This window comes from Hordeum vulgare, chromosome 7H, assembly GCF_904849725.1.
Source record: "Hordeum vulgare subsp. vulgare chromosome 7H, MorexV3_pseudomolecules_assembly, whole genome shotgun sequence".
Classification (NCBI taxonomy): domain Eukaryota; kingdom Viridiplantae; phylum Streptophyta; class Magnoliopsida; order Poales; family Poaceae; genus Hordeum; species Hordeum vulgare.
This window is the reverse complement of record NC_058524.1, coordinates 31,498,407-31,510,364: the sequence shown is the minus strand read 5'-3', so window position 1 is coordinate 31,510,364 and position 11,958 is coordinate 31,498,407. Positions and strand designations below refer to the sequence as shown.

Below are 11,958 nucleotides of genomic sequence, written 5' to 3'. Positions count from 1 at the left end.
GGGGATGTAGCTCAGATGGTAGAGCGCTCGCTTAGCATGCGAGAGGTATGGGGATCGATACCCCACTTCTCCAAATGTCTTTTTTTTTTGCATATCTGCAATACTGTAAAATTCAAATTATCCATCAAGATATGCAGTTCCTGGAGCGAAAAAAATTACAGACCGGAGCGAAATCATCTTATATATGGTAGGAGTAACACCGTAACAACAAATATCACCATCTCTAGTAAAGCAACGTCTAGTTCTCAACCACACAGAACAAACACTGAAATTAAAGATCCACATGCTAAGAAGGATAAGGCGGGGTCAATGGTCAAAATATGTCAACTGTCCTGGGTGGCTTTTTTGATGGTTTGTTTCTTGCTTTGAACAAGAGAAAAGCTAAACATCATCAGCATCCAACTGAGTTAGAGCAACCAAATGCTTTCCGTTTCTTCAGGAGCTCTGGCTGGTTTTTTGTTTTTTGTTTCCAGTGCTGAGAGCCCGGAAGAAACTCGACAGAACAGAAGAAGAGACGAGAGCAATCAACACAACCAAAGCCCTGTCCGAGCTCAAATGAGAGCTATACATCTCATAATTGTTTGTGTGTGAAGACATCCAGGTAGGAAATATAAGTGCAAGGACAACAACAACTGAGCTTCTACACAAAATTTCATTAGCTGCAGAAAACAGCGACACAAGGAGGCATGGTTCTTTATGTTACGTCGACGGAAATTGTGTTTGCAACTCGGTGCAAAACTACTCTGGACCGATTCTGCGATTTGACAACAAGCATTGGGGAAGAGTTCATGATATTTTTAGGGGAACAGGTTCCTCCTCAGCATCCGGGCCTGCAGATTGAAAAGGCAAATGTTATGTCAACGCCATGGTGCATCGGTAATTTTACAATATATAGAACTGCTCAACGGAAACTACACAGCGAACTGCTTGTTCTCCCGGTTCTTTTGCTGCGAGCGATGCGCATCGATGTGCTGTGATGCCTTGAGGTTGTCTTAATCGGACATTTCAAGAAGGCAAATGCTCGTAACTACGGTACCTCGAAGTGAAGAGCACACATGGCCCTATATGCAAATTATGGCATGCTTTGGGGTCAGCTCAATTTCAACACAGTGAGTCCAGCAATATCCACAGCTGATGCCGAGAATCAATATGCAAATGCCTTTATCCTACCCTTTTCTTTTGCCTATCAGATTAAACAAAGGCATGCGAACTTGGACATGATGTAATGAGATACATGACGAAACCCGAATCGGCCTAAAATTATAAGTTCAAAAGGTTCATTTTGCATAGTACATAACCTATGCATTGCATACAGCGAAGCATCTCTCCTAGCATTTCGAGCTACTACTGTTTCATGATGGAGAATGAAACCTCGATGGACTACGATGTCAAACCAACATGAAATTCCAGCCAAATGTGACAGTTACAGTGAAACAGTGACAGTCCATCATTGGGGAAGAGAACATATTTTCAGGGCGGATGCCTGCCCTGAACTCCTAAAATGAACACATCACCTTCAATAGTCAAACCCTTTTTGATGCCTACCACACAGCACCTCCAAATGTGGAGTGCAATGCCACAATCTTTGTAAATACACTAACCGCTACACGGATAAACGCATAACTAGCATGCTTCAGAATCAGTATGAACAAAGCATTGGCTGATTAACGATCTATACAAGCTAAAGCATGGCTTCAAGCCTTCACTTCAGGTTCAGATTAGGATCAGCCCCATAAATGTTGTGACAAATCTGAAGTTGAAATAGCAAATCTGCAGCTACGGCAGAGAGAATCGGTATAACATCGCGGCAGTATCGCGGGAAAGCAGCAGCGAGGTGCATACCCGAGGGCTTGGGCGCGGGGATGGCGAGGTCCTCCTCGCCGTAGATGTGGCGGAGGCGGGCGGCGGTGATGGGCGGGGAGGGCATGGCGGCGAGCTTGAAGAGCTCCTCCCTCCAGGCCCACATGGTGGAGGACATGGCGGAGTTGGCGGCGCGGAGGGAGGACTTGCGGGCCTCCAGCTCCTCGATCTCGCCCTGCTGCTCCGACGACCGGAACCCCAGCGCCACGAACGAGCCCAGCAGCAGCGCGCTCGTCACCTTCTCCGGGTTCGCCGACAGCTTCGCGCCGATCCCCCGCAGAGCCGCCGCCGCCGCCATCGCTCGATCCCTCGCTCGCTCGCTCTCGCCTGCGCCGCCCAGTAGCCCGACTCCGCCGCAGCACGACTGGTGCGATTGGTTGGACCGGTGGGAGCGACCCTAGGCCCGGCCCTGGGCCGTGGACTAGCAGTCATTCTTAGCCACCGACACGTGTTACTCTTTAAGCGTTTTCTTTAAATTTGGTTTTTTTATTTATCCTCACGTGTTTTTGGATTTTTAGGTGGTTTTTTGGTGTTTAGGTTTTCTATAGGTCTTTCTTAGTTTTTTATGGAAAAAAATAAAAAGAGTTGCGCGAAAAACATTTTTTTTCTTAAAAAACATGATTTTTCTTTCACGAGCCGTGCCTCTTAAAAACGAAAAAATGTATTTTTTTCCTTCCTCGAGAGACATGATTTTGCTTTTGCGAGAGGCATATATAGTCGTGACTCTAGAAAATGGACAAAAACACACTTTTTTATGAGAGGTATTATTTTGCTTTCGCGAGAGTCACGTATTTGCTTTCACGAGAGGTACAGTCGTGCCTCTCTAAAATGGAAAAAAAATGTTTTTTGTTTTTCTTTATTTCGTAAGAGGCATGGATTTGCTTTCACGAGAGATACGGTCGTGTCTCTCGGAAATGGAAAAAATGTGTTTTTTATATTATTATTTTTTCGCAAGAAGTAAGGTTTTGCTTCCATGAGAAGCACGGTTGTGCCACTCGGAAAAAGGAAAAAAAGTGCCATGGCGTTTTTGTCCTGTTTTTTTTTTAAAAGTTCGTCAAAACCTATTAATATGGTATCTCATTTTAAAGATCTTGACGTGAGAAACCCAATCAGTGAAAACGGTTCGAGATTTGGACGCACGGTTTAAGAGATAAAACATTTTGAAAATAACGGATCTAGAAAAAAGGAAAAACTCCTAGACTGCGACAAGCGATAGACATGTCGTGCGTCACTTAGAGCAAGCCTAGCAGACCCCGCATCCGTCCGGCCCGCAAAGCGTGTTTGCAGTTCGCGGAAAAACGTCTTTGCGGGCCGGCGCGCACGGCCGCGGATTGCAGACCCTGCATAACGGACCCGTAAAAAAGCATATTCGTGGAATATGCTTTTTCAGACCCTACGCGGGCTGAAATGTCCCTCCCACCAATCGATGCCGCTTATATGCAGGGCGCCACAACGACGAGGGGGAAACCCGCGAATACGCGGGTTGGGGCCGAGATTTTGCCGCGCCCCGCAAAATATTTACGGGCTGGGGCGGGATACGGGGTCTGATCGGACAGGTTTTTTCGCCCCGACCCGCATTTTGACGGTTATTTCCCGGGTAGGGTTGGGATGCGGGGTCTGATCGGACAGGTTTTTTCGTCCCAACCCGCATTTTGGCGGTTATTTTTCGGGTCGGGGCGGGATGCGGGGTCTGATCGGGCAGGTTTTTTCGTCCCGACCCGCATTTTGGCGGTTATTTTTCGAGTCAGGGCGGAATGCGGGGTCTGCTAGAGTTGCTCTTAGGGCATGTATAATGATGGCATACGGATACAGATTCTCAATGATAAAAAATAGCTTGAGGCATCTATACTAACTTTTTCTCTCCAATGCAAGTTACCATCAGGGTGCCTCATCAAAGAAGAAAAAATAAAGACTCTAATACACATGCATCAATACTTTTTATTCTAATTTTTTCAGCTTTTTACACCGGACCACACATTTTCTCTTGAAGCACCCGCCTTTTGTATAGGAATCCCGCTTCCTTATTTGAACCTACTTTTTCTGCATCCGATCCTACATGGCATACGAAACATCAACCTGATGCTATGCATTGTATATGCCCTTATAAAAAAATGATCTTTAAAAAATACTTCCTCCATCCGGAAGTACTTGTCATAGGAATGAATGTATCTAGATGTATTTTAGTTCTAGATACATCCATTTTCATTCGTTTATGCGACAAGTAATTCCGGACGAAGGAAGTACTTCTTAATTAGTAATTTCATCATATCCTATCTATTCATGAAAGTTTGTATTTGACGTGACATGTGTAAAAAGCCAAATTTGGTGCACCTGTTTTTTCTCGGCACACGATATATATACTAGAAAAAAACTGATCAAAATGGGCCACGATATGTGTCGCTGCGCAACCCAGACGAGTTCACTGTTTCGTACTCCCTCCGTTCGTAAATATAAGTTTTTTTAGAGATTTCACTAGGAGACTACATACGGAACAAAATTAGTAAACTTATCTTTACCTATTAATAAAGTAAATAGTGTTTCTGTCGTCCGTCATAAAATTGCCCTCAAAGTTGGTCTAAATTACCCACCATGCCACCGGTAAGTTAAAAAAACGATTCACTTTACTTTCTTAAGTTGCCATCTACTGTAGGTTATTAAAAGTTGGCCCAAGTACTATTGTAGCACTAACCGAACTAGCGCAGTGGTCTAGGCCTATCCTTGCTGCACCACAGACCCGAGTTTGAATCGTATTGTCGCTTCTTTTTGTTGCTTCTCCTCTTTTTCAGCTTTCTTTCTCTAAATTTTCATTGGCGTGAAATAAAATTGACTCACCGAGGCGTCGTTGATTTGATGTGCTATATTTGCAGTTTCAGCCCAGTTACTTTAAATTGACTCGCCTTCGAATTATTTTTGATCTTTCTTTTGCTTTTGACAGATTCAAATGCTTAAAAAATTGCACCTTTTAAATCATAACGCTAATTTAGACATATTATATGTGAAAACATTCAAGGAATGTATAGATTTAAAATATGCTATAATCCCGCACGTTAATGATTTCTAAATTACATTTATGATGCATCTTTGATTAATATATTTTTATATGATGTATTTAAAAATATCTATTATATCCATCCATTTAAATTGACTAGATAGAATAGTTTGACACTCTCATAAAATCTATTATTGATATGATAAGGAATGTATATGCTAAAGGTTGTAACAAACACATAATCATCCTCTTTATTTCACTCAATGCAAAATAACCAACTCATATACAATGATGTGCACTAAACTACTGATATGAACTTTATGTAAACCAATAGCTCAATGATGATTCTTATATCATTTGAAATTGTGCTGATAATGATTTATTTAAGAATATAAATGCTATATGCGACCTTGAATATTCGTTATGCATGTCCTTATGAGTTGATTATCTTTTATGAAGAAACCTAATATGTGATCTTATGCGCATGATATCATTGAATACTAAATTGTACTTTGCTATTTGTGGCCTATTGCCCTATTTATTGCGCATCATTGAGGAGGAACACCAACAAACTATTGAGCTGATATGGGAACCTAGGTATATGTTTTTGACTAATAAACTATTCGAACACACTTTAATACACTTAAAAATGATTCTATTTTTATGTGTTTGCGTAACACCACTTGTCATGTTATTTTTAGCGGTGTGATCGAGTGTGTATAAGGGTTACTTTTTTTCTCCCGTTGCAACGCACGGGCACATTTGCTAGTACTTTAAAATATGTCTATATATATCCGTATGTAGTCCCCTAATGAAAACTCTAAAAAGACTTATATTTAGGAACAGAGGGAGTACATTTTTTTGTACCTAGTCTAGTTATTTCTTACTATAATTATTTAAATATAAAAAATATATATAAAAATCATGGCGTGTTTGCATGTGGCGGTTGAGCACCCGAATGATGCCAAGTTAAATCTGCCGGTTGAACACGATGCTCGGATTGATTGCGAGAATCGTCAATGACGTCACTCCTATAGGCAACAAGAGACTTGCACTGTCTGAGGGTGGTCAACATAGTAACCCTGTTCAGGTGAGTGCAATCATAATCATGTTTTTGAAGAGAAAAGGCTGAGACGAGTCCAGCTTTAAATTAGAAAAAGCGGTCAAGATTACATCTAACATAGTGACATCAACATCAAACTGAAACATAAAGAAAAGACCAACGACCGAAAGATTCACGAGTGCCTAAGAACATAAGTTCCACCACGGTACAACAAGCAACCTAAAAGAAAGGAAATAGAGAAGCTCCGCTTGTCGAAGGAGGCAGCAGAAGACTTGAGTAGCATCAAGGAGACACCAACTGCCTAGAGAACAGACTCGCCGACGCGTGCCATGGGAAGCCGAACTGGGAACGAACGTTGACACTGGACCCTGTCCACGGACCACACGACATGGCCCCACGCAAATCATAAAACATGTCCCGTATTCCCTCCGTTACTACTAAATACTCCCTCCGTTCTTAAACATAAGTCTTTTTAGAGGTTTCACTAATGTACTACATACGGATGTATATAGACATACTTTAGAGTATATATTCACTCATTTTGCTCCGTATGTAGACACCTAGTGAAATATCTTAAAAGACTTATATTTAGGTACGGAGGGAGTATTCGTCTTTTTAGAGATTTCTCTATGAACAACATACGGATGTATATAGACATAATTTAGAATATATATTCATCTATTTTGCTTTGTATGTAGTCTATAGTTAAATCTCTACAAAAACAAATATTTAGGGACGGAGGGAGTATATGTCTTGGCCACTAATCTTAGTCTTTATGTTGATTGCTCGCAGTTGTAGTTCGAGCCATGCCGCCGCGACCTTCGCATGATTACGGGATATTCACCATTTGAGTTGGAGCTCCACCAGATCTTCTTAATCTATGTTTTCCTTTTTATTTTCCTTCTCAGCAGTGCTTGTAGTTATAGCTCCGTCAATGAGCTCCACCACATTTTTTTTTACCCGAGCCACATATGTGCGGACTTCTACGAGCCTGTCTCACTTCTCACCGACTCATCTGGACTTAGCATGCAGGAACCTAAACCTCTCTAGATAGATTAGTTTGTATCTAAGCCAAACCAATCAGATCATTGGATCCTGATTATGATTGTTGTAAGCGTGTATGCATGACTGAATATAAAAGAGGGAGACCGGCACCGGCCAGGCTTTGAGAGCTGCTCCATTGCTCAAATCCCATCTCTTCACCTTGTCGTTCACCAAGAACTACTAGCTCAATGATGGATTAGTGGTTTATCTGGGACATGGTACTTGGCTCAGAACGCACTCCCGATAGGAGTGGAGACGGGAGATGCAGGTGCTTCGGGCCGGAGCATGCCTGACCGCCCCACCCCTACAGAAGTGTCCAGCACCGAGAAGTGACAAAACTGAGCACTATGCCACCAACAAGCTCCAGGAAAGGCAAAAAGGACGCTGGATTCCCTCTCAAACCCTGGAGCCCAAACGAGCTTTCAGTGAAAAACGGACGTGCTCAACCGGGATTAGAAAGGACTATGGTTGGACGCGCTTTTGTTGGTGTTTTTTTTTCTTTACAAAAAGTGTATTATTATTTTTAATAAAAGTCAAACCTTTTAAATTTAATCAAATCTGTAGAGAAATATATCAAAACTCATAATATCAAATCAGTACTTTTAGAGTCATCGTGAATTGAATTTTCATACTTATTTTGTTTCATATTTTGGGTATCGATATTTTTGTTGTTAACTTGGTCAAGTTTAAAGGAATTGAATTATTATTTTTAACTAATACCCCTTATATTTTGGAACTGATAGAATGTTTAGTTTGGCGGGTGGGGGGCATGATAGAGTGTATTTTATTTTTATTCATAATCTGGTGATTTGGTGGGCCTTTCATGGTGTGATATATATTTATGTGATTTTTATATTGGTGATTGCATGTACTATATTGATTCTAGAATATCACATGGCGGCGCTTTGTTTTCTAGATGGTGTGAGGGTGCGAAGGATTGGTATGTTTTTATAGGTCGGTTGATGCCGATTGATTTAACAAATCGTTAGCCAAATCAAATTCGTAAACCAAATTCAAAATTCAATATCTCAATTGAATAAAAGAGTTTCAAATTAGGGAACGTATTGAATTAAAATAATTCAACGAGACAACTTGAGAAATTTTTTGACCGGTCAAAATCGAATGACCCAGTTCTAAATTAAATATGTTAATTAATTATGAGGCATTAAATTTTGAAAACATAGTGTATGGTATAAAAGAATTGAACGATAGAGCTTTGAGAAATTGTTGACCAGGTCAAAATCAATGTCCCAATTCTAAATTGAATACCTGAGTTAATTATGAGGCCTTAAGAATTGGAAAGATGGTGTATAGTCCAAAAGAATTGAACCAGGGAGGTTTGAGAAATTATTGACCTAGTCAAAATCGAATGACCCAATTTTAATTGGCGATCTCAATTGAATGTGGACCCTTTAAAACTAGTGACCTTAATGTTATAGCGGACTAGAAGGGTTGGACGTGCTTTATTGCGCTGGTGTTGTGGGGTTTCTCAAAAAGAATACTCACTATATTTCAAAATATAAAGTGTATTATTTAAAAGAATCATATATTTTAAGTTTGAACAAATTTATAGTTAAATATATCAAAATCTATAATATCAAATCTGTATAATCAGATTTATCATAAAATTAATTTCAATTTGTTTGTTAGTATTGTGGATGTTGATATTTTTGGCTGTGAACTTGGTCAAAGTTAAAGAATTTGACTTTCTGAAAAACTAATACCCCTTATATTTTGGAGCTGACGGAATACTAATTTGGCGGGGCGGGGAGATGATAGAGTGTTTTTTAAATAATAGATTTGGCAGGCCTTTCTCGATGTGATTTTGTGTTATCCGTTAATAAACTCACATTTATATGGGGAAATTTCTACATCGGTAGTTACATATACTATGTTGATGCTAGAGTATCACATGACGGTTGTCTTTTTCTAGATGGTGTGAGGATGCGCCAGATTGATATGTTTTTAGGCTGGTTGTTACTGGTTGAAAAATCATTGGCCCGATCAATATCGTAAACCAAAACCAAAATTAAATACCTCGATCGAATGAAAGAGCTTGAAAAATAAGGAATATAGTGGGTTAAAATAATTGAATGGGAAAGATCTTAGAGAAATTGTTGACTTGGTCAAAATTGAGTGACTCCATTTTAAATTCAAGATCTCAGTTAATTATGAGGCACTAAAAATTCAAAGGCATAACGTACAGTACAAAATAATTGGTTGAGAATGCTTTGAAAAATTGTTGACCCAACCAAAATAAGGTAACCCTATTTCATGTATAGACCTTAATTAATTGCGAGTTCTTCAGAATTAGGTAGCTTAGTGTTATAGAGGATATATATATTATTACCAAAACTTGTCACACATTTAAAGGACATGGAAACACACAAAAAAGAAAGGTACGTCGTGTATGGAACCAGATTTTGTTTTGAATTGCTTAAACATTTTAATGATTTCACGCCAGAACATAGTCACGGGAGTAAACAAATGACGTCTCATTATAACCTATCTTTATTTAGATAATGCATCTGGGTGAGCGTACGAGGGTTTGCGTCTTTACTATGTTCGAAACAAAATTAGGGAACGCATTCTTTATGACTGTTTTATTCACAAGGATCACATATTAACATGGAAAATTAATGTTACCTTTTTTTGCGGGGAGAAAATTAGCATGCCTGGTATAGTGATAGTCCCGCAAGCATAACTGAAGACGTGTTTAAGTGTGTGACATTGTCCTTACAGTTCAGTATATTATGCCTAATAGCACTAGGTCCACATCCCTAATTTCACATGGTTATCCTCCTCGTCCGTCCTCAACACCGAGGACATCATGACTAAACTACGACATATCCATGATGATTTGAAGTAGCAGCTTAAATTCAACCCTAAGGCCTTGTTTGGTACTAGTGTATTTTAGGAAATTTGTGGAGATTATCCCCGTCAAACCCTTCAATCCCCACACATCTCATAACATCATTTGATTCTAGTGTATTTGACATGTTTCATCCCCACATTTTCCTTTAAATCCCCAAATTATAATGCATTTTTCTCAATACCCAATACACTACCCCTACCTAGTGTATTGGGGATAAACGGGGATTTGAAGGGATTGGATGAAGGTTAGAGTTTCACCCAATTACTTAGAGGATTATCTCCATCAATCTTTTCAAAAACACTAGTACCAAACAAGGCCTAAACCTGGTTGTTCTCGTGACCACAAAAGTGCATTGTCCCCAAATTGAGCAAAAATGCATCACCTCATCGCCACCATGTGCATATGTCATCAATTCATCCCTACCACCTGCATGTGTCTACTCCTACACATGATCCGATTCCATCTAGTCCAAAGAAAAGAAAAAACATTGACCTAGATTTTGCCGCATAATAGAAGTCACATGGATTTGCTACATGGGTTGCGTCGACGAAAACAACAAAGGTAGCTGAGTATAATATGCACGCTCACTGACAGACAAAAAACAAGAATGAAAATAGCTTGGAATGCCAGGACCACGGCTTAAGTTCAGGCACACTGACGGGCCTGCTCGTCGTGCAACACATAGACCAGGGACCAGCACAAAATAAAATTAGGTCGCTTGCCGTGCAGCAACGCAAGGGCAGAGACCAAAGTTTAATTTCGAAGGACTGGCAGTGGCAGGGTACGCGTTACCACAAATTACCACGTTCACTCTCCCGCTTGGGGAGACGATAAGCCAACGCGTCCACGAAGTGCAATGTGGGCCGTTGGCCTAGGACACGGGCCTTGTTGATCGCCCGTCGACCCTGTCAAATAAGGGCATTTTACAATTGTGCTATCTTAGGAGAGCTACACGAGATAAATGATGAGATGGAGGAGGAAGAACTCAAAAAAAAGGCTAAGAGATGTTTTATCATGTTTTTAGAAATAATCTAGTTGATCTTTTAACACAGTATGTCTTATCATGTTTTTAGAAATAACTAATTATAGAAGATAAGGCTAAGAGATGACTCATTATAGACTTTTTTTTATCATCTCTAAATTACATGCAAGATTTTAAAAAACATCTTATCAATCATTGTACATGTCCTAAGTCTTGAACCACGGCGCACCCGCCTCTGGTTTTAGGGCCTGTTTGGCACTGCTCTACTCTAAAAAAATCGGCTCCGTTCTAGAAAACATAAGTCAAACGGGGTAGCTCCACGATATACAATTCCACAAAAAAAACTAAAATCTGGGGTCCAACTTCTTGTTTTTTATGAAGCTTTCTAGGAGGTGCTTCATAAAATTGTAGAAACTGGAGTTGGAGCAAAATTACCCACCACTGCCACCAGTAAGTGAATATCCCTTCGTTTCTCCCCTCTCATCCAATCAAATAGACCCTTTTCACCAAATTTTTCATTCGTGAAGCTGGAGCTGGATAAAAACCAAACATTATCTTTAAAAAGGCTACAACTCTTATATGAAACTGCTCAAAATGAATTTGATGGAGCGGGGCTACTTTTGATGGAGCGGAGTGGTCCCAAACAAGGCCTTATTATAGCCAGCCCTCGAAAGAAAAAGAAAAAGAAAAAAAGGCATTCGTTCCCTCGCCCTTCAAATCAAAAAATGAAAAGGTGCTCGTTCCCTTATAGAAGGGAGAAAACGTTGCGCTCGTATTGCTGATAGAAGGGCTCCTACAGGATGCGATGATGCGAGCCAATTTGAAACTTGATTCAAGTGCTAATCCTGAAGCAAACGGCGAGCGTCATAAGAATGGTCTCATTTCCTACTTAGAATCTTCGAGTCCGCTCATGTCAATAGGCATGGAATTCCGTTAATGGTGTTCAGATTTGCAAGTCCAGATGAGTGTTGTCATGCGCCTGTTAACCTATGAGTCAAGTCGAAGCACAAAATCAACACCTAGCGAAATGAAGTCTGAACTCACACGATCAAGTGCTCCACCGAGTTATCTGAAATGCAAGGTATGAACTTCATGTCCAGCCATGAGATCGCCAACTTTTTGGATGACAATTTCACAATAAACAC

The 11,958-nt window shown here is 40.3% G+C and overlaps 1 protein-coding gene, 1 non-coding gene and 1 pseudogene across 2 annotated transcripts; 1 reads left to right on the top strand and 2 right to left on the bottom strand.

Moving 5' to 3' along the window:
* Positions 1-73, top strand: TRNAA-AGC. The gene has a single exon. It is a non-coding gene; the product is annotated as a tRNA-Ala (tRNA).
* A 451-nt stretch (positions 74-524) lies between these two features.
* LOC123407536 lies at positions 525-2,246 on the bottom strand. The gene is made up of 2 exons (XM_045100702.1): positions 1,843-2,246; positions 525-830 (listed from the first exon to the last, which is right to left on the bottom strand). Exons 1-2 carry the CDS (start codon positions 2,156-2,158, stop codon positions 787-789), a joined length of 360 nt encoding a protein of 119 aa, XP_044956637.1. The 5' UTR covers positions 2,159-2,246; the 3' UTR covers positions 525-786.
* Positions 2,247-10,606: 8,360 nt separating this feature from the next.
* LOC123414309 lies at positions 10,607-10,751 on the bottom strand (annotated as a pseudogene).
* Between the last annotated feature and the right edge of the window lie 1,207 nt (positions 10,752-11,958).